This window comes from Carex rostrata, chromosome 30 (genome assembly GCF_964058835.1).
Source record: "Carex rostrata chromosome 30, lpCarRost1.2, whole genome shotgun sequence".
In the NCBI taxonomy this organism is placed as follows: Eukaryota; Viridiplantae; Streptophyta; class Magnoliopsida; order Poales; family Cyperaceae; genus Carex; species Carex rostrata.
The window spans coordinates 1,306,346-1,330,966 of record NC_135947.1 but is presented as its reverse complement, the minus strand read 5'-3'; the positions used below and the strand labels follow the sequence as shown (position 1 = coordinate 1,330,966).

The 24,621-nt window shown below is 35.0% G+C and overlaps 1 protein-coding gene across 1 annotated transcript; it reads left to right on the top strand.

Moving 5' to 3' along the window:
- Positions 1-17,841: 17,841 nt before the first annotated feature.
- LOC144546752 (protein BIIDXI-like) lies at positions 17,842-24,029 on the top strand. Its single transcript, XM_078295301.1, has 4 exons — positions 17,842-18,030; positions 19,884-20,048; positions 20,745-21,077; positions 23,276-24,029. Exons 1-4 carry the CDS (start codon positions 17,943-17,945, stop codon positions 23,872-23,874), a joined length of 1,185 nt encoding a protein of 394 aa, XP_078151427.1. The 5' UTR covers positions 17,842-17,942; the 3' UTR covers positions 23,875-24,029.
- The last annotated feature ends 592 nt before the right edge of the window (positions 24,030-24,621 follow it).

Sequence of the window (24,621 nt, the reverse complement as noted above, 5' to 3'; positions counted from 1 at the left end):
CATTTTACCTATACACATGTAAAAAATTATGACATTTCAACTTTGTTTTAATTGTCATCTTAAGCTTGTAAAAATGTATAGTAATGTAGATAATTTCTAAACGTTGATTTTTTTTTTACTTATTGATTCACATAAAAACAAAATCAAAATGTAATAATTTTTTATGGGCACATAGAGAAAATAATATATATCGCATCTAACAGTTTTATTTTGACGTTTAAGTTTTAATCTTTGAGTTATTTAAGTTTTTAAAAACGAAGGCACGATGGAGGCATAAAAAATGAAGACATTTGAACCCTCCTTTAATAATTGTAATTATATTGTTACAACTATATTATTAAAATCATCACCATTGTTATCATATTCTGTATCTTCAGCGTTTCATTGTAGTAAAGTGTTGGCATTATTTATTATGTAGGAAAAAGTTAGTTCCTTATTGTTGTGTTCTTTGATTGTAGTCCATCGCTTTTCTTTTCCTTGTTTCCTTCTTCACTTTTTTTCCTTTTCCATTTATTTTGGATTTCCCTTCCATAATCTTGTCTGATATTTTATTTCTTATAATGTTCTTTCACTATTCATTAAAAAAGGAGAAAGAATTAAAAAAGGAGCTTCCAAGCCAGTTTGCCAAGGAATCTCAATTGGGTATATTGTTGTGTGAATTGGTTCCCAATTCATTGATGCTCTAAGCCTTATTTTGTATTGTCAGTTAAATAATTATTTGGGCCTAACTTTCTTCAGTGCAATTCTCTTGGGCCACAACCAAAATATAATAAGACAAAGTATATATAATTTTTTTATTTAATAAATCACTATAATTTACTGATATGTCCTTAATATTATTCGTATTGATCTTCTTTGTATGTCCTTAATATTCTTCGTATTGATCTTCTTTTCAGATTTGAATTTGTATTCAAGATGAAAACAAAATAAAACACACAAGCCTGTAAATTAATATTCAAATTCAAAAAATAAAATTAGACTTGTTATTTTCCCCTATATCTAATATCAATATAGCATCTCGCAATTTTGAGCGGTAGATAATTTTTTTTTTTTTTAGTTCTAAACTTACAAATCTCCAAGTCAACTGTTCAACAGACCTCCAACAAAGGGAGCGCGTATCCTCTGAGATATCTCATATTTTGCGTGACCGACGTGTCCGGTGCCTATTCGGGGTGACGTAGGGGGTCAGTATTATTTGAGATTTGAGATTCGCGAAGAATGTATTGCAACGGTTGAGATTTTCCAAAAAGTCACGCAGAATATGAGATATCTCAGAGGATGAGAATTCCAACAAAGGTACCCAAAATCTCTGTACTATTACGATTCGATTCAGAAATCAGAACAGAGAGAAAGTACTAATGTCGCCATTTGGTCAGAAGACACAAAACCCAAGGAAAAGAATCTACAACTTTTTCAACTCTTCAATTGTAAAAATAATGGATGACCAAAAAAAAAATTGTAAAGAATATAAAAGGATAGTAGGATAAGGCCGTGTTTTTTTTTTATACCACTCTAAAAAATCGGAATAAATTAAACAGCACCCGAAAAATCGGATTTGAGATTCCACTACGTTCGCGTAGTGGATCTGCGAACGGATCGCTAACCCGTTCGCGTAACAGATCCGCGACCTGACCCGCCAGCGACATGACCCGCTAGCGCCATGACCCGTCAGAGCGACCCGTCCGCGTGGTGGATCCGCGCACCGATCCGTTCGCATATCCACTGTGCGAACGTGGTGGAAATGCATATAAAGCGGCTCCGCAGGTCATTTTCCCTGTCCGTCCCTGTCCGTCGCTGTCTCCGCAAAAATCAGGTTTTTTTTTTTTTTTTTAATTAAAATTTATTATTTAATTTTCTATTTAGTAGTAGTATTGTAAATTATATATAAATATGTGTGTAGTTTTAGTTTAGAATATTGAATATTTGTGTGGTTGTAGTTTAGAATACCAAATATTTGTGTAGTTGTAGTTTAGAATACCAAATATTTGTGTAGTTGTAGTTTAGAATACCAAATATTTATGTAGTTTTAGTGTTAGTTTAGAATATTAAATATTTGTGTAGTTTTAGTTTAGAATACCAAATATTTGTGTAGTTTTTGTTTTAGTTAGAATACCAAATATTTGTATAGTTTTTAGTTGGTATATTTTTGTGTAATATTTGTATAGTTGTTTTACTTAAGTAGTATATTTTTTAGTGGACAAAAATAGTAGTTTGGTTTAGTTGGTACATTTTTTATTTAGTTTAATTTAGTTGTGTACCAATTTAGAAATGGATCAATTTAGGAATGTCCAAAAATTGTAATATATTATTATGAGTGATGTTTCTATGGACATAAGGACATATTTGTAAAATGAACATATTTTTATTTTGAAAGTTCAAACAGTCGATCCGAACCGTTTATCTTGTTCTCCATATTAATATGTGCTTTTGGAGATCAAATTTTTTATTTTTCTGAATTTTTTACTATTTATTAAGATGGGTACAAAAAAATATCAAATTCAGACGATTGAATTTTGTACCCATCTTAATAAATAGTAAAAAAATTCAGAAAAATGTAAAATTTGGTCTCCAAGCACATATTATTATGGAGAACAAGATGAACGGTTCGGATCTACTATTTGAACTTTGAAAATAAAAATATGTTCATTTTACAAATAAGTCCTTATTTCCATAGAAGTCTTTGCCTATTATTATTATTATTATTATTATTATTATTACATTGTTATATTTAGACAAAAATTGAGTAGAAATGTATCAAATCATAAATTTATCGTTATGCATTATTGTATGATTTTACCGATTCATCAAAGAATAATGATATATTATTGGATTATCATAAATATTTGTATTATTTTTAGATTTGTACTGTTCCTGAAATTATTGATAGAGGTCAAAACTGACAAAATTGATAAATTTAATGTTAGTATGGCGTCAACCAGCGGTAGCAATGAAAACCGTACGCAAGATGATTTACAGCTGGATTTATCACTGGCCCGTACCATATTTCCAAATATGACGAAAGAGAGTATCAGTCCTCTTTGCTGGTATAAATTCGAGGAGCACAAGATGAGGAACGCATATGTAAGTTTACGTTTTGACAAATGCAAATAATTTTTATTTTTATTTAGATAAAAATAGGTAAGTTATATATTTGTTTGTTTTGAAATTAAATGCAGACTCATACCTTGACGGGGACGCGGAACAATCAGATGAGTATCCTCTATGACGACCGATACGCTCCAGCGTTGAAGAGTTTGGGTCTGTGGCATGTTTCACAGCTGACCCCTATTATTGCAGATGCCGCTCTTCTATCTGCGTTGGTCGAGAGGTGGCGGCCGGAGACACACACATTTCACCTTCCCGTTGGAGAGATTACGGTGTCTCTTCAGGATGTCAGTTGTCTCTGGGGACTGCCTATTACTGGACAGGCTGTGACGGGTGTGGAGTACGGGGACTTCACAAAGGACGTTGAAGAACTGTTGGGACCCAACCTGATGAAGGAAAGGTCCCTCAAGAGGTCGAAGGTTGCATCAAAAAACGACATCAGTATCCCGCGTTTGCGAGCAGCATTCAAGTAAGTTGCATTTTTTTAATAGTAAGTATTTGATTGTGATGTTCCACACACTGTACTAAATTAGTTCGTACTTGTAGTGGAAAATTGGCAGAAGGGGCGTCTGAGGAGGTGGTAGATCGGTGGACACGAGCTTACATAATGGAGCTGTTCTCTTGCTGGTTGTTCCCAGATTCATCTGGGAACACCGTCCCTGCTTGTATGCTGCAGTGGCTGAGGGACTTAGCAGACCCTCCACAGATGAATTGGGGTGCGGCGGTTTTGGCATGTCTATACCGAGCCTTATGCATTGCCTGCCGGGTATAAATTACTCTATCTTCTTTTTGTAAATAAATTATTTTCTCTTATTGCATTGCAAATAACCGCAACTTGTATGAAAATAGGTCGAAAAAGCTGGTCTGTATGGACCGATTGGTCTACTTCAGCATTGGTCGTGGACGAGATTTCCATTTGGTCGTCCGCAACCACAAGAGGAGGGTTGGGCTCCAGTCTGGGGTCATCCGGACGGGGAGACCTGTCCTACGTATGCTCAGAGATTCTGCGCTAAAAAGACCTTTGTCGCCACCCCTCACGGCAAGCCTTCGGGAGTTTGGTTTTTCAGGACTCAGTTCGAGCAGATGACTCCAGATCTACATGTTGAGTGGAGGCCGTATGATTTTCGCGTTGAGGTTTTCGAAGAAGATGAGGAACCTTACTCTTTCCTCACAAAACTTCCTTCGATCTGCAGTCGCGAGCGAGAATACTGGTTTGCTCAGGTGCGAGTTATTTTTCTATTTTATAGTTTACAATTTCATAATCGTACTGTAGTTTAAAGTTGAAACTTAGACTATGAAAATATTTGCAGGTACCACTTATCTACTACCAGGTTGTTGAGAATTATTACCCTGGACGGGTAATGAGACAGTTTGGTATGGCCCAGTATCTTCCAGTCCCGGATCCTATCACAAAGGACAGCTGGTATGAGCTTCACCAACCGTTATGCACTACGGTGGGGAAGAATTGGCGGACGGAGCACGCCTTGCATGTACAGCGACTGGAGGATATGAGTCAGGATGACATGGTCCCTGATATGTATCAGGTATATGCTTTTGAGGAGTGGGACCAGCAGTATCGACAGTGGTATCAAGAAAATTGTGCATTCACAGTGTACATGTTCGGTCAGATGTCAGAGATCAACCAGAAGCCGCTTCATGTACCACGCGACTCGACATCTCCTCACTTAGGTTTCATCCCTAGCGGTGGTCCGGCTGCACAGATTGTAAGTTTTCTATATTATTTTATATTTATTTCAATACATGTACGGTAATCATCTTTTGAAATATTGATCAAATGGTTTATTCGCAGGTACTTATGAATATCAAGCAAGTTCTGAGAGCTGCAAGATATGGGATCACAAGAGGCTGGAAGAAGGTTGGTAAGATTTTGTTGTGCACATCTGCACCTCCGGTAGTCGTCGCCGGGTACAAGGACCAACTAGACAAGATCTTGAGGCTAGCGGATCTTCCAAAATACGAGGATTTGAACGAAATGGATGATAGAGATTCTGCAGAGCAGATGAGCACACCAGAGCCGGATTTTTCAGAGATCTTGTCCGCACCGACGCCTGAGGCAGCATTTCAGCAATTTGGAGATCGAGTGGTACGTGTTCTTCTAATAACTTACATATTGAGAAATGAGCCCCAGATTTTATTAATCATCTATTTTTCAGGGTTTTGAGCCCCGGTTTGAGCAGACTCAGACATCGCGGGATTTTGAGCAGACTCAGACATCGCAGGATTTCGATTTTGGTACCGTATACACTCAGGATTACCCGTCTCCTCAGTTTTTCACACAGGATGAGCCACCACTACAGGACAGTGCAGCAGTGTACCAGACAGAGACAGTTCCATCCTATGCAGAGTCTGTTGTAGCTTCTATTTTCGGTCCTGCCATTCCACCTGGCTCATCTGAGGAGCCTTTGTTTGGACATATACCAGAGGAGACCCCACCACAGCCATCGCGGCAGTATACGTCGCCTTTCAATTTTCTAGGTTCAGAGATTGAGGAAGAAGAGGAAGAGGAAGAGGGCTCGGAAGAAGAGGAGTTGGGGCGTGGCAAGAGGAAGAGGACCAGGAAGGAGCCGTACACACCACCGACCAAGTAGTTGATTGTTACATATGTTACTCAGACTCTTATGTATTCGTACTGTTTGGACTTTTATGTATTCGTACTGTTTGGACTTTTATGCATTCGGACTGTTATTCTGACTTTTATTTGGTTTATGCTTGTTTTTTATGATCTTATCACGTCTGCTATTACATTTCTCAAAATTCGAATACCAAATAACATGAGTTCTGATAAAAAAAAAACACACAAGATACAAATTTCTGGTTAAAATCACATATCCAGCCCTATTGCGTATTTCCTCTCGCATCCCTTCTTATTCTCGCATTCCTCTCGAGAGTTTCTCTACTGGTTCGGTGACCCCTTCGCCGTCCTTCCAATACATCCATCCACATTTGGATCCGGTTGTGCCGTCTCCTACCCAATTTCACTAACCGATGTTCTGGAACTAAGATATCTCCTTCTTGCACTGGCCAATCACATTGATTGTCATACACATGAAATTCACCACTCCATGTGTCGATGAGTGTTTGAATGTTGTAATAATAATTGACGAAGTCATTTGGATTTAAGTTCCTGTAATATCAATACATTAGTAAGTAATACCGTCCCTAATATGAAATTCCAAATTAAATAAAATATAATTTTACCTTAAACGACACACCGCCATCACATGAACGCATGGTATTCCACCCATCTCAGGCTTCTGGCACGTACATTCCACCTCATGGTCGTTCTTCAGAATTACCTTGTACCTGCAGTCGCTTGACGTGTGCACCCATCTGCCATTCTCCATGTCAAAATTAACTTTTTCGCCATGTGAGGTCACCATGAACTCATTATGGCCGAATGCAAGCGTTGACATTTTCTTAGTCTTCTCAATGTGCTTATCCAGCTTCTTTTGTACGCGAGTGGAAAAAAGCTGACCTTCTGCCTGCAATTGCACAGCCGTCTCTCTTCTTTGCTCGAACCAGCTGACACACTTGTAGAACGTCTCCTCAATGATTGCGGCAACTGGTAACCTATGATAATTAAAAATTACAATTAAATGAAGAAAATGAAAATGAAAAATGGGAGGATTACAATATACAAACCTGCGAGAAGTTTGGAAGACATGGTTGAGCGATTCAAAACCATTGCTAGTCATTATTTCCCAACGAGATCCATCATCCATAGCTTGATACACCTTCCATGGCTTAGGCAGTTCTTCCTCGTCATTTTCATTATATTTGCCACATGTATCCAAATAAGCCAACCAAGCAGGATTTCGCCTCCCGATTGCATCAAGTCATTCTTGCAATCTTCTTCTCTTTTTCTTTTTAACCATGACCTTGAAAAAGGTGGAAGCTACCTTATCCTTAGTGTGCTTTCCAAAATTCTCAAACACATGTTGAGAGCAGTAGCGATGAGCACACTCCCATTTCTCCTCACACCAACCCAAATCATCTTGAATAAACACCTTTTTAATGCCCTTGTGTCGGTCAGATACCACACACATGTATCTGTTTCGCCCAATTACAAACTCCCGCACCCACTTCATGAACCATCCCCAATTCTCAAAATCCTCATTCTCTACCAGTCCAAATGCTAACGGGATTAACTGGTTCTCTGCATCATATCCGGTTACAATTAACAGCTTACCCTTGTATCTGCCAGACAAGAAACAAGCATCGATACTGATGACGGGTCTGAGGTGACCGACTGCGGCAATACATGGTCCCCATGCCCATGCTGCTCTCATGAAAAAACGATACCCTGGCTTAGTGGTTGCCTTTGAAACAATTTTATATTGGGTTCCCGGATTTGCTCTTTTTATTGCCTCTAACAAAGGGATAATCAGCCCATAAGACCCCTCCCAACTACCAAAGGCCCGTGCAATTGCTAATTCTCTACCACGCCATAATTTATTGTACTTTGGAACGATACCCTCGTACCTTTCAGCGCATAAGTCAGCGACTGCCCGGATAGAAATATCAGCATTTTTTTCCAATGATAATTTTATACAGTTGGCGACCATAGCGAACGTCAACTGTGCATGATCTAACCTGGATGCTGATGCGTGACATGTGTGCTTAGCCGCATTCTTCGTGATGGCCCAAGTATTACCAAAGCCTGTAGCCCTCGCAACCAACGCCCACCTGCATCGGGCGTTAACACACTTGTACCTCAGCCTGGTGGTATCACTGTGTGTATTTTTAATCTCCCTATTATGTTTGATGTGCCAGTGGTTAATTGTATCTTTCATCTTATCCTTGCTGTCATATGTCATCCCTTCAGACAATTCATGTATTTCTCCCTTTTGATTTACAAAAGAAACACCAAAATTTAAACAACATCAATTTAATAACAACAATTTAATAATTATATTAAAATTAAATAAAAATTAACAAACATACCTCAGAAGTCGCAAAAAAAGAGCTATCGGCCTCTTCAAACCCTGATGTGTCATGAAATTGCTCAAACGGATGCCTTTCCCCACGACCCACTATAGGCCACTTCCGTCTACCAAGCATAGGAATACCAGTATCCTCATCACTGTGATCTGATACCCCACCGTCCCCATTATCATCCCAATTAGCCTCTGCCTCCCTTTCTTCAGGATCCTCGTCCGTATTGTCAGCATAATAAAGCTGTTCAGGGGTTTCAGATCGGTCCCTTTCAGATTGGACTCGGCTAGAGGACGAAGATGGAATTTGAGGTCGACCCCTGTCAGATTGAACTCTACTAGGACCCGCTACAGATGGGGTCCGGCTAGGACCCGTTACAGATTGCTCGAGCCCCAAACCCTGAGTCAAGTGCAACAATTGTCTGGTATTCTGTCTGGAGTTCTGTCTAGAGTTTTGTCTGGGGTTGGCTACCACATATAACTCTAGAAACTTGAAAGGAGTGACCATATTCATTGTCATTTGGAGATATAACTCCCAATTGTTGTCGTCTTGTACCGGAAACTGTTGGAACCAGGTTTGGTTGCCTTGGCCAATATTTATCCTTGCGTTAATTACCAGTTCATAATTACGGTGGTCAATACCGAGTTGTTGGTACACTTCCCTATTTATACTTCTAAAATCCAAACCTAAGCCGATATTGAACATTTTCGGCATTTGGTGGCTATAATAAGCGCCATTTGGTCCTTGTAATACTTCACCACCAAAATAACAAGCAATTCCAATCATAATTGGTTGAACAAACCTAATATTATAAAAAAATGCACTAAATTAAATAATACTATAGAAAATAAATTTTTGGAAAAAAATAATGAAAAAAAAACGTACCTTGGCGGCTGTCTTCGGTGAAGAATTGAAACAGAATTGATCTGGGCTGCATATATTCTAAACCTAATCAGTGCGCATAACCATCGTGCGAACGGGTCGGTGCGCGGATCCACCACGCGGACGGGTCACTCTGGCGGGTCATGGCGCTAGCGGGTCAGTCCGCGGATCCGTTACGCGAACGGATTGCCGATCCGTTCGCAGATCCACTACGCGAACGTGGTGGAATCTCAAATCCGATTTTTCGGATGCTGTTTAATTTATTCCGATTTTTTAGAGTGGTACAAAAAAAAAAAACGGTAGGATAAGGATACTGAACATTTCCCTTTTATTATAATCTTTCCAGTGCAACTGGAGAGGATCCAAACCTAACACCGGTACGGCTGTGCCTTTGTTGACCAAAATGACCTCCGGTCAGAATGCATTGACTCTTATATCCCAATGATCCTATCCAACTTTGTATATTTCTACGAAAATATAGGATATGTGTTTTGAGATTCGTACCAGGTTAAAAGAATGATTCTCGGTTACCTTGGTGATACGAATTCGGTGCTTGAACAGTTTAATTGCTTACAATGTTCCCTCACCTCTCGACAACTTCGCATGCTAAATGGAACACGGCGACCCTGAAACTGGACCACTATCTGGTCTGAATCTGACAATTTATTTTACTTTAAGTGATTAAATTATCAAAAATAGTATGAATTATCTTTTCTTGATCTTATATATACGGGACTGAACCAATACAGTTATAGTGGAGTATTTTTAGTGACACGGTATCAGTGGTTTTCATAAGTTGGATGTGTCTTTGCTACAAAAATTTGAAAACTATAAATACTGAGTCATTGATTAAGTCTTAGTGGAAGCTATGAACTATGAGAGGGTTCAAATGCACCCAAATTTTTGTGCATCCAAATGTATTTTAATTTTCAAATTTTTTTTTTCATTTTCAAAGTCCGAATAGTCAATCCGAACCGTTAGATGCGATCTATATATTAAGATGTGCTTGGAGACCAAATTTTACATTTTTTGGAATTCTTTTACTATTTATTAAGCCACTTTGAAAATCGCTGATTTTACATTTTCTGGACCATTGGATCAGCGATTTTCAAAGTGGCTTAATAAATAGTAAAAGAATTTCCAAAAAATGTAAAATTTGGTCTCCAAGCACATCTTAATATATAAACCGCATCTAACGGTTCGGATTGACTATTCGAACTTTAAAAACGGAAAAAAAGAATAGGGTGCATTTGAGTGCATTTGAACCCTCCTCGTGAACTATTATGCGAGTTCTACTTTTGTCTTCCACCTGAACACCCACTATGGAGAGGTTAATAGGACTGATTCTATTGATTTTTCTCGTGGATGTGACATGTTGTCTATTGGTGTTGCACCTACGAAAAAATATTGAACCGGATTATTGATTCGGTCCGATAAGCATGCTCTCTCTAGGACCAGATCAATGATTCAGTTGCATACTTGCATTCATTTTTTGAAAAAAAAATATATATTTGTTTACCATAATTTTTTTATTTCTAAATTATATTGTGAATCGAATTCGATAATTTTTTTTTGATTCTACACAAACAAACCCACCATGGTGGAGATGGACCAATGGTAAGATGCACCGAAAATTTTTTTAGTTAGCATTCTAATAAATCAGAATTAAACAACTACTATCCAAAACCTCAATTTTTAGTTTTTACCATGAACGCATACCCAGTCTGCGCATCAATTTTTTTGGTGTGCGGACTGGATATGCGTACCAAATTTTTATTTTTTTATTTTTCAATGGTCACACTCAATATGCGCACCGAATTTTTTTTTTTAGCTATGTTCTGAATTGTTTGAATTTTTTTTGCTAAATTTTTTTTCTATTATGCGTATAATTTGTGGTATAAAACATTTATCGAATTGTGTGTATAATTTGTAGCAATTTGTGCACCAACTTAGTACAAAATGATGCTCATATTGTGTGTATAATTTGTTGTAGTAATTAGTCCAGAAATATATTTGTTAAATAAGTGTGTTTTATATTATATAATTTCACCATCAAATTTTATGTGTACATATAATTCTAAATACCACAGAATGAAATATAATAGAACATAAAAAATCTAGGCCAAAAATTTCAAATAATTTAGAACATAACCAAAAAAGAAAAAAATTGGGGCCCATACTGAGAGTGCTCACCGAACCAAAAAATTTGGTGTCCGGACTGAATATGCATTTGTGGTAAAAATTCAAATTTGAAGTTTTGAATGATAGTTGTTTAATTTTGATTTTCTTTGGTGCTAACTAAAAAATTTCGATAAGATGAAGAAGCTTTGCTTTCTTCCATTATTTTTGTGTGATAAAGAGAAACCAACTGAAGAAATTAAAACACCCATCGGAAAAAAATTATAAGTGATCCTGACACGTGTCGGGGATGTCGGCGCGTTCCCTTGTTTGCTTGCCTGAACAGCTGTCCTGCTTTCCCACCTGTGCAAGTAATAATGCCCCCACCTTGCCATACCAACGCGCTAGGAACTGTAAATTTCTCGAAGTAAATTTTTATTTACTTGGGTTTGACTTTGTCATGTTAGGAGTGTGATAATTCACAATATTGATTTACGGAGGACAGAAAATGTATAAGAATAATTATAGAATGTTCAGAAATAATTATTTTGGTTTTATCACAAATTATTGTGGGAATTTTTATATATTTTTTTTAAGTGTTTTATATCAATACTATTTTTTTTTATGAATAGTTATTGATATTATTTAAACTAAATGTTTCATTGAAATGTTCATAAAAATTTGCAAAATTGTAATAAATATTGTTGAAATTCTATAAGTTTATATTGATGAAAAAATCTACATATTTATAATTTTGTTGCGCCAACTGCATTTTAGGATTTAAATTTTGAGAATATACAAACATTAATTACTAACAATTGCGTAAAATGAAAAAAAAAATAATAATTATGAAGCTCACTAAAAGTATTATAAAATTAACCAAATTAATATAAGTAAAACTCCTCAAATGCTGGTCTTAAAACGTCCTAATTATTTGATTATCGAGATAATACAAAAATATTACAACCTACTCCTCGTTGAAAAAAAATATATATAAAAAAAAGTCTATCAAGGAGCAAATTAATAAAAACAGAAAGATAAACAGGGTGATAAAATTTCGTAAAGAGAAGCAGCGGATCGTTAGGTCGTTAATTTTTTTTTTTTTTGGAAAGTTCAAGAATACAAATGCTCGATCGTTTTAGTGCAAACGAGTATGAATTTAATTAGACGAATGTGCATTTTGAAAAGCTTTAGATAATGAATTTTGAAGTTCAAAAGAGTTCTTAAAAATTATCATGTGACGTTATTAAAAAATTATATGCATATATAAAATCGAGTGAGTCTATGGTACTATGCATATCACGGGTTGTTACTGTGCTACAGTTCTATATTTGAGTTTTCAAATTCTAACGGTCGATCTGAACCGTTCATCTTGTTCTCCATATTAATATGTGTTTGGAGACCAAATTTTACATTTTTTGAAAAACATTTACTATTTTTTTAGATATTTAGAAAATCACTTGATCTGAAAATTCTAGACCATCCAAAAACAGTGATTTTCAATAAATCTAAAAAAATAGTAAAATTTTTTCAAAAAATGTAAAATTTGGTCTCTAAACACATATTAATATGCAGAACAAGATGAACGGTTCGGATCGACCATTAGGATTTGAAAACTCAAATATAGAGCCGTAGCACGGTAACAAATCGTAATATGCATAGTACCATAGACTCACTCTATAAAATCTAACAATATTGTTTTGATTTTTTGATATTGAATTTCAAAAAATGAAGACTGCGATTTAATACAAACATGAAGTATCATATTCAATCAACGAGTACTAATGTTTCAAAATTACTTGTAAAAATACACAACAAGATTTATTAAGAAAAATATAAATATCGGTGGAGAGCTTGGAGTGCATACTTCTTTAACATTAATCTTGTTTTACTATTATTCATATTTTCTCTCTCACCGATATATCGAGTCAACTTATAATTATTTTATATTAATTTTAATTTTTAACCCAACATTTAAGTATTTATATTATATAGAATTAATTAGATTATATCACCAACAAACATATTTAATAACCATGATAATATACCAATATAAAGTCTTATAATAATTTAGACAGCCGTTTATGAAAAGCCATTTTTTATCTATTGAAAGATTTGAAAAAAAAATAATGTTTCAATTTTATTAGCGCTTGATGGTTTATTAAACTATGAAAAAAAAAACTAACTTTAACTTGTATTTTTTTAAAATGTAAATGTAGGAAATATGAAGTTTTTCATAAGAAATTAGTATTCTATCGGTTTGAGATAAATTTTCAAGTGATACTAACATAATTTGTTTTTTATAACCACCTTGAAAAAGCAAATGTTTTTTGACTGACTACTATATAATAGATAAGAGCAACTTATTTGTGTTTCTTTGGAAGATTCCTTTATAATCTAGTTTGTACTAAATTATAAGTTCATAATATATACTAGTTAATAATTATCTTAGCTAGTCACTTGATATTTATTAATTTGTTTAGTTTTCTCCAATAATCTAGAAAAATGAAAGTAAAATTTCTTTAACACAGACATATGCAATAGGTTTCATGATATTTGGTCGTTATGTAAATAATTTAGCATGCAATTTTCAAAGGTCAATTAGTTTGTTTTATATTTGATGACATTATATATAGATGAATAATAGCATATTTTTTGTGTGAATTGAAAATGTCGCTTGCATGTTACTAATTGAAAATGCCTTTGACATGTTAGATTTTTGAGTTAGATTATAAACGCTATAAATTTTATTGAAATTATCAATTCCTCGTTTGTTATCCATTAATTAATTCCAATAAACAGGATATAATAAGACTAATAAGATTAATTTTATACTGATATTAATACAAAAATATCTTCATACGACTCTGTACTCATTGACACCCTACAAAATTCACTAGTATTGACTTGTAAGTCTACGCACCAGCAGCAACTATACTAGTCATCAAGTCATCTCCAGTTGTTCACTTAATTGATCTCACATTTTTTTTTATAAAGAATAACAACAAGCGATACTAAATACTCTCGCTCCCTCATGCAACACTAAATTTACGGCTATTTTTATTAAAATCCTAAAAAAAAAAGGTTTTACAAAAGTGCCTCCCAATTCAGTTTTTTTTTTCTTTCTTTTAAAAAAAAAACTGCTCTAACCGCCTAGAGCAGGGGTGGTTCGTAATCCTAGCTGACTGCCCGGAGCAAGGGCGGTCCACTAAGGACCTGACCGCCTGGGGGCCGGGCGGGCCTCTAATTTTTTTTTTTTAGAGATCTTAATATTTTGATTTAAATAATTTTATTTTAGTTTTAATTTTCTTGTTAGAGTGTATGCCAAAAAATAAGACATTTGGTATATTCATGAAGTGATGTCGTAACTCTTTATAACTTTGATTTAATTTGTTAGTTGGATATCACAAGTCTAAATATAACACTAATTAAGGACTTGGCATTGATTCTTAATAATTTATTTTATTCAAATATACACAAGGAAATATAGTTAGATTGCCTCAATGATGTCAACTTTTTTTTTAGAATAATTGGAGAGCTAGAGAGAGAGAGTAATTGGATTATTTGATTATTGTCAACATATACCATCTGCTCAGAGATAAGCAAACGAAAACAATAAATAGTAAATGCATTTTAAAATAATTATATGGATAATTCTTTAATAATCTCTTAGGCTTTTGAATAAACAAAATACCGATCGTTGTATGTCTATCGTTGAACGAAAACTTAAACTGAATTTTTGAGACACTAAACAGTGTTTTTTTTGCAATTCTGATGCTTCGGATGCGCGGGGCCCCTCGGGGCAAAATTTGGATCCGTCTTGTCCCCCCCTTTCTGAAAAGTAGTCATACGCGCAAATCCGACTTTCCTAGCCAAAGTTATGGCTGTTTAAAGTTTTTTCAAAAGCTAAACTTTTAAAATTCATAACTAATTATAAAAAAATCAAAATAAATTGAAATTTGTGTCAATTCTGTGTATTTTTAAATGCTCTATATGCTGGTGTAATCACTTTTGCAGTTTGATCCCTGTATCAGTCCAGACTTACTAATTTACCAGCAGAGATTAAATTTGATGTTTTTTAGTGCATTGCACTATACCATTGGCCTTTGCTTAGTGCTTGGCTGTCGAGTTTGGAGTTGGTACCATACCAGAGGTCAGTCTAGGGTGCTTTGTGCATGGACAGAGATCTAATTTGAGGTTTGAACATATTTTAGTAGCTCTAAACTACTGTTTTAGTACCAAAAATAAAGAGAAGAAAATCAACAAGCTTTCTGAGCTTGAAATTTTTTGAATCGATGCCAAGTCGTTAATTAGTGTTATCTTTAGACTTGTGATATCCAACTAACAAATCAAATCAAAGTTATAAAGAGTTACAACATCACTTCATAAATATATCAAATGTCTTATTTTTTGACATACACTATAAACAAGAAAACTAAAACAAAATTATTTAAATCAAACTATGAAGATCTCTAAAAAAAAAAATAGAGGACCGCCACTGCCCCTGGCGATCAGTTAGGAGTATGGACCGCCCCTGCCCCGGGCGGTTGGGGCAGTTTAAAAAAAAAAAAAAACTGAACTAAGGGACACTTTTGTAAAAACTTTTTTTTTAGAGTTTTAATAAAAATGTCCGCTAAATTTATTACACGGCCTATTTAAATTATATATAACATATATATAATTTTTTATTTTTATGATTTTTTTTGCAAACTGTTATTGTTGTCAAGTAAATATGATTTGCGACCTATTATTTTTGTATTATTTATGTCTTACATACTCGTATATATATCAAGGTTTGGTTAATATTTATAGTTATTACCATATATCATTTAAACTTTTCGTGGATGTAAACTTAATTTGTATGCGTAACATATTCGTATATATAACGAGGTTTAGTCCCGCTTAAAATAAACTTGTCTAAATGTCTAATCAAACATCTGTAACCTCATGTTATTTATTTTGAAGAAAATTATAGTCGGGATCATAAAATTGAAATAATTAAGGAGCTAAATAAATAAGTGTTTTATAATTTCATATTTGAGGCTTAATATTATAATTCTTTTTGTGAAAAAATATAATTTTTTGAAAGATAAAATTTAAAAATTCCAATTTATAGAAAGTACTGAAAAAAAATACCATCAAACTGGTCTCATTGCCTTTTTTTTATTATTAAATCATTTATCTCCTAATTAATTGTCAGTTTTTTTGTTGAAATTAAAAAAAAAAAATTAAATCGACAAGAGTATAAGACTGTTCCACAACACCACAGCATCTTTATTAAAGGAAAAGGGAGGGCAGGAAATGAGAGCTTGAATATACTCAACTGATTCGATTACTTGTTTCAGTATCAAAAATTTGAAGGGGCGGAAGAGAGTTGTATACTTGTATGTATGAATTTAGCAATTTTGTTCACCTCCAATTCAAAATACAGAGGAGATGAATTTTCTCGCACCTCTCTTCTCTTTTCTTATTGTTCTATTCTTTTCGTTGCGTAGTCGTTTGGTGATGAGAGTCTAAAGAATCTAACCTCTTTACAAACTCTGAATCCTACTTACCCTAAACATCAATTATTGGTCTTCAAAAGACTCCCGCGGCGCCTGGTTATTATTTGTTGAAATATTATTCTATATATGGTCTAAGGAATATGACCGGCCGAAAGAGGTGGCTATAATATGCCTAGACCTCTTTCATGATTACTAATAACACTTAATAGAAGAACAAATTACTATTTTAGAAATTGTTCTTAATTTTGTGGTAATTAACATATCAATAAATCACCGAACAGGCGAACACCTAGAAAAGCTATAATGAAAGCGTAGCATGCTTCCTCCATCAACGCATATAATGAAGGCGAGTTTAAAGAAGGACAAATAAAAAGTAGTTTAGAAATAATGTTATAATTAATGAAAAGCAATTAATAAGAGATGGGACCTAATAACATGTAGTCTTTAAGACAACCGTAGCAATACATTCGGAATTTGGACATAATATCTCGACGGGTTCATCATTTCTCATATGCATGTTATGCAGAAGTATTTACTATTACATTGTAACGGTTGGAGTTGGAAAATTATTAATTATTTTAATAAGGAATCCGGTTATTGTGACAGTGATTATTACTGTTCGCTATCAAATCTAAAACTTTTTGAATATGATTAAAACGACGAATTCAAACCATACAAATTAATCTACTTTATGAGTTATATGTTTACATGTAAAATATATAACTTTTTAATTATTTTAATAGCAAGACAAGTTTAAAAAATAATAAAAAATTAAGGCATTAAAATTTATTAATTTTTTTTAACTGATTGACTTGATATTAATAAATACAAAAAATTATAAAATATGTATGTTCACTCATAAAATAAATAGATTTGAATCCGTAGATTGAAAAATATCGGATAAATTTTAGAGTTCGTGTCATTTATGTTGAAATATCACTTATATTACGCCAGACTAATTAATAATTAGAGATATTATCAAATTAATCGGTTAAAAATCCATCCCATGCCATTTCCAGCGCAAAAGATTGGATCAACATTATCCAAACTCAAAAAGCAAAAAGGTAAAATCTTTTATTTAGTATATGAAGAAAATAACAACAATCTCTCAGCCTTTCCCTCGCCAAATTATTTTATTTCTATACAAAGAAAGAATACAAGAAAATGAAATAAATCAAAGTATTCCTCCATTCATTTATATTTTTTCATATATTTTAAGCATACAATATTCCTCATGGCCAACATAACGCCAAAAGAAAGGGAATCCAGCCCCATAAAAGGCAGTGCACACTTAGCTCCACTGACCACTAAAACTGATTCTCACTGCGACACTGCCTCCCTCTCCTACGGTATTCTTCCTCCTATCGCAAAGAGACAATGAGGGTTCCATGGACACGGTTCACGCCGTTTAGTCTGAGCCTTCTCCTTCTTCTAGCTCATCTAGCATCCTCTGCAGTAGAAGATGGTGAGTTCCCATTTCTCTTTCCTTTCTCCTTTTCTTTAGGCTTTGCATTGGGTTTAGAGAAAGAGATAGAGAGTATAATTCAGGATTGGGGTCTTATGGACCTGGTTAGTACCAATCTGTTCAACTTTGAGCTCAATGTGCATCATTTGATCTACTAGAGTATAATTTTTTGTTTGATTTGACATTGGAGCATCCCAATCTGCTTAATGTTTAGGTCTTTCTGGTATTGTTTTTACTAGATTTTAATTTGCTAATGACTTGATTTAATGTGGGATTAAAGTATTGGTTCCAATAGAAAGATTTTGGTTTTCTTGAGAAATTACTTTTCACCTTCTCTTTCATGAGAAAAGGTGTTGATGTTTCTCTTGTGTTGTTGTTTTCTGATGAATAAGAATATACCTCTGATTCTGATAAAAGAAATGAGACCTCAGAAAGTGACTGTAGAACTAACATGGAACTATACAGGGAACAAAAAGCAAAAACCAGTCAGTACCTAAATATACTGGTACCTAAAACCCTGCAATCTCAGCAGAGCTATTACATTAAATTAATTTCTTGTTTTGTTTTGACAGTTAATTGTGTATCTGAGTGTTAACTGAGGCTTAATCAAGCCTAAAAATATATAGTTCTGTTATTGATTTGATAAAATGTTGGCCAGGTATAGTCTGAGCATGCACAGTATGTCCATGTATCTTCCTATTACATCATATCCCATGATCAAATTGTGTTTTCTCTCTCTTTCATTTGGATGCTTTATTAAATTAATATTTGTCAAGCTTGATTAAACATAAAAGTTAAGGATAAATGGAGTTTGAAATGTGAAAAAAAAATACTTTACTTTGTCTGGTACCCATTCTCTTGATGTTGACTTCTCATGTATCTTAGTATCTAGTTACATAGTATGCTCTTTTTCTTCTTTATGATCTGGATCTCAATTTACTGTGACACTTCATGGTGTGATTATTTGCATAATGGATCAGTGTGGTCCCATGTGAGCTTGATTTGTACCTTTGTAGAAATCAGCCACATAAATGGGCGCATTGAAAGCGCCATTAGGAATACGACTCTGTGCTTGTGCCATACTAATTGCTAGCATGCCTCTTCAATGACTACTTGATTAAGCATGCTTATTTGATGGCTGGCCTTTATTTGTGAATCTTACTTTCTGTGGCATTTCCTGTATGGCCTTCTGTGTGTTGCATTGCCAACTGAAAGCAGAAATTCAAGGCTGGTCATGAAAACAGCAGTTAAGATCATCCCAAAAACTGGGTGCCATATAATAAAGGGTACCACGTACCGTTATAATTGCTACTTAATTAAGCCTCGCTCATATCATGGAATTTAGATCATTACATATTTACATGTACATTTTTGTTCTTTAGTACGATAAAGACACGTGTACGGTGTCTCTGCTGTTGGGCAATAATTAACACAGCAACCTCGCCTATACTGTCCTGAAGTAATGAAAGATTTAGTGCTTGACAATTGCTAGCTTGTGTTAAAAAAAAACCTTTTGATTTTATTTGGGTTAATCAGTGGGCCCTGAGTTTTTGGCCATTTCTTGTTAAATCAGGGCCCCCCACTCAATGAAATGAGATTTATAGTTGTTGTGGTGTGTGCTTGTTTGAGTGTGTCACTGTGTGCTGGTCCCTTTCACCTAACTCTTATAGCCATGATCCTTTTCCTTCACCATGCCAAGTAGGTTTTTTCTCATGTGAAACGGGGGGGGGGGGGTTTACTAAACTTTTATTGTGCGGTTAGAACACTGGTACGTACATATAATGTGAATGTGCTTGGAATAACCGAGCAATTCAATTCAATTGCACTGAGCTGAAATTCGTTCTGCATTGTAGGGTTGCTTAACAATGGCGATTTTGAGACAACACCAACTGGTGGATTTGCAAGTGCTGCCATTGGAGAAGGGGTTGCATCCATCCCTGGCTGGAGCATAAATGGCACAGTCGAGCTTGTGTCGTCAGGTCAGAGGCAAGGCGGCATGATATTGATTGTCCCACAAGGTAACTAAGTCAAATTCAAAGCTAATATTTTGGCCATGCTGATTTGTTAAAGTCAGGGTTAATTTAGCAAGGGTTTCATGCCATACTTCACCACTGTTACTGTCAGGCTTGATTTGTGTATAATAAATACATGTACTGTTCAGCACTAAATGAACAGTTGCCACCATACGTACCACTGGAAACTTTCTTTGCATTTTTTTTTATGAGTGAGGCTATGGTACTATGCATAGTGCAGTTTGGTACTACGGATCAATATTTTCGTTTTCAAGATCCCAAATAGTTGATATGAACTGTTCAAAATAATTTCCATATGAAAATGTAATTGCAAACTAAATCTTTTACTATTTTTTTAGATAGGTGGAAAATCACTACTTTTGAATGGTAAGAAACTAAATCTTTAGATCAAGTGATTCTCTATCTATCTAAAATAATAGTAAGAAAATTCTACAAAAAATATAAAATTTAGCATTCAAGTACATCTTTATGTGGAGATCATATTGAGGAGTTCGGATCGACTATTTAGACTTTGAATATGGAGATATGAAATCATAGTACGGACCGTTGTGCACTATGCATAGTACCATAGCCTCACTCTTTTATTTATTTATTTGGTGTTTCTTTCTTTTACGCATACATCAAATTCTGTCATTAGAAACGTATACATGATGGTGTTCCTTTTTTTTTTAACTATTGAAGGTGAGCACGCAGCCCGGCTAGGCAATGATGCAGAGATAAGCCAAACTGTACAATTCGAGAAGGGATCCCAATATGCTATAACATTCAGTGCAGCACGAACTTGTGCACAGATGGAGGCCTTGAATGTATCAGTGGGGTCCGCTACTCAAACAATCGAACTGCAGACTCTGTACAGTGTTGAGGGATGGGATGCATATGCCTGGGGATTCCAGGCAGCTGACGAGGAGGCCCGCCTGGCATTCAGAAATCCTGGTATGGAAGATGACCCGACATGTGGGCCCATTATCGATAGCATAGCGATCAAGAAGTTGTTCACACCTGATAGATCTGACGGTATGTAAAATTTTCATCACATTTCTTTTTTAAATGTGGTTTTGGGTTTGAAAATGAAATATTACTTGGATCAAGAACTAGAGAAGAGAAATTCATGCTTTCATGAGAGGGAGATGTCTGACATTTTCAGGGGCAATATTTAGCATATGTCTAAATCTTATTAACTCTTGACATTCCTAGGGACTTAGAAGAGTTAGGATTCTGACAATGGTATGGATCCCCACAGTATATTAAATCCTCTTATGTAATCTTGACACCCAAATTTTTTTTTTTCTAAAAGTAATGTGAAAATTTTCGAACTAAAATAATGTCAAGTGAGTGGGAGACCAGATTTTTGTGGAAAGATGCTTCTGTAATGGCACTGGGACACTGGGTTGTGTAAAACCGTGTGAAGCGCACTATTATCGTGGCGTTGTTCAGACACACTTTAATAAAAAAAAAATATAAGTTAGGGACTTGACCAGTTGACCCCTTTGGTATCTAAAAAATAAAATATAATTGTTCACAGGCTAGAGAAAAATCTTAGTTCCAAAACCCCACAATTTTATATTGAACTACCTGCACGGACACGTGCATGGACCCTACTCCTTGGCTTGCCACCATCTTTTGTCCATCTCACATGTGCATTGGGAAGTGGGTTTTAATTGAAAGAAATTTTTTGGTTTCCTCTCCATTTCATGCAAGTTCTGCAGATGCATGTTTCTTTCCAAATACATACAGGGGTGATTAATGAGCGAGCATGAGCGAGTTAGGGTATGCTTATGCTCCCTCATTAAGTAAATGAGCGAGTTTAAATGAGCGAGCTTTTAATGAACGGCTCACGAGTTATGTCTTATGACTCATAACAAAATTATATAGTGTGCCCACGCATAACAAAATTTGTTAAAAGTGATCATAACAAAATCCAACAAATTGTCATAATTCATTTAAATGAGCGAGTTGTTATGACTATTACTTGTTTTGGGCTTTAGGCGGAGGTTTTGGCTCTGCCGATTTACAAAAAAAAAATGAATATGAAACTATAAATATTAGTATATTACACAAGATTAAATGTTACATTGTGCTCACTATATTGCACAGGATTAAATATGAAACTATGCTCACTATCTATCAATCTTAATGAGGCAAGGTTGATGTTACACATAATTATATAGGATTAAATGTGGCAGGGATTAGATGTGACAAATTCTTAATGAGCGAGTTGGGTCATGCTCATGCTCGCTCATTAAATAAATGAGCAAATTGTTAATGAGCGAGTTTAAATGAGCGGATAAATGAGTGAGTTTAGGCGAGCTTTTAATGAGCGAGTTATGAGCGATTTACTCACCCCTAGGGGTGTTCATCGGTTCGGTTCGGTCGAAACCGAACCAAACTTGACCAACCAAAGTTATAATTCGGTTTTAAAAACCGAACCGAACCGAACCGAACCGAAGTTTTATTTCGGTTTGTTCGGTTCAAACCGAAATATATTAATTTTTTTATTTAAAACAATTGATTTATAATAAACCGAAGTATATTAAGAAATAAACCGGAGTATTAAGAAAAAAACTAAGATATTTAGAAATAAAATAAGTATTTAAAACAATTGATTAAGAAATAAACCGGAGTATTAAAAAATAAACCGGAGTGATTCCGATCAAATTCATATTATATGAAAGTTCGGTCGGTTCGGTTATTTCGGTTTTGAAAATTTTCAAACCGAACCGAACCGAAGTTATAATTCGGTTTTGAAAAGCCAACCGAACCGATCCAATAAATCGAAATAACCGAACCGTTTAAACCGAACTAATTCGGTTCGGTCCAAAACCGATTAAACCTAACCGTTTGAACACCCCTACTCACCCCTACTTATGAGTTCCTTTTGCTGCATATATGCATGTGATCAAAGTTCTTGCATAGAAGAACTATGATCCTCCATTTATGAACAAAATTGAGAAGAGAGAGTTGGAAATATTACCTCACCCTATGTTTTTTGGAGAGCAGCGGAGTTGATTCCTGTTTTTTGTCCCGATTTAAAACCCTAACACTAGGTGACAGCTACCCTTAACTCGTAAGTCGTAATTGTCCTACTCTTTAATAAATAATAGTACATAAAAATTAACAAAGTAGCTATTCGCATCTTTTTTTTACTCTGTTATTTGATCTCTAATTGGTGTCTAATCTGACCAAGCTACTACTGTACTCTTATTCTATATCAGATAATGAGGTCTTAAATTGGGACTTTGAGGAAGGCCCATGGATGTTTCCAAACACTTCTCTTGGCATTCTACTACCAACAAACCTTGATGAAGAAACCTCGCCTCTACCTGGCTGGACGGTCGAGTCGAACCGTGCTGTGCGTTTCATCGACTCAGCCCACTACTCAGTCCCACAAGGAAAGCGTGCTGTCGAGCTGCTCTCTGGCAAAGAAGGCATATTATCTCAAATGATCCAAACTACCCCTAACAAGCAATACAACCTCACATTCACCCTTGGTTCCGCCGGCGACAAATGCCAACCGCCACTAGCTGTGATGGCATTTGCCGGTGATCAGGCACAGAATTTTCATTACTCGCCGGTCAGTAACGCGACTAGCCAGGCCGCCAACTTGACTTTCACGGCCCGGGCCGAGAGGACACGTGTTGCCTTCTACAGTGTGTACTATAACATGAGGAGTGATGACCATAGCTCTCTTTGTGGGCCCGTTTTGGATGAAGTTAGGGTTTGGGGGCTTTCTGGGGCTGCTGGGCTGAGTTCAGGTGGGTCTAAAATTATTGGGCTTATTATGGGCCTGGTTGTTAGCTGGGTTTTGCTTTAGGTAAGGGATGTAATATGTTTGTTGAGTATTGGTTTTGAATAGTTTTAGTTTGTTATCTAAAGGAATTGTAAACAAATCTGGCAAGGCAGCCTGGGGATTTATGGAAATGTATGTGAACTCATGATATATTAGTAATTAGTCAAAGTTTGCTAGTATGAATTTTCATCCTTCTTTTATGGAAATATATCATAATTTTGCAATTTAAGTCTCTAATATTAGACAAGAAAGTTTTTGACATGTCTAGATTATGTAGATGTTTGTAAAAAAGTGGGATGACAAGCATAAAATTGCAACTACAATTGAATTCAAGTGGATATCTACTCAATTTATTTTATTTAATTAAAATTCTAGCAGTTTTTTATATTACAAAATTTTAATCGAAATATAATTTTTATGAATTCGAGAGCCGGATTTTGAAAATAAGCATAAGACAAAAGTTAACCAAAAAGAGTAAATAAATAAAGAGGATTACTTTACAATTCTTAATATTGATAATCTTAAATTTAAAATATAACGTTATAAGCTTGAATTATATTATCCACATATCATGTCTAAAAAATATGATAAAATTTGGTGTATATCAAATCAAGTGACTTGAATTTCAGCAGTTCAAATTACGGTTCTTGACGTATCATTAAATAATACTACACCAAAATATATGTTCAAACGTACTTACAAAATTATAATTTAATTTTTTTTATATTATTTTTGCATATTATTGTTAAAATTGTCAAAATAATTATTGTC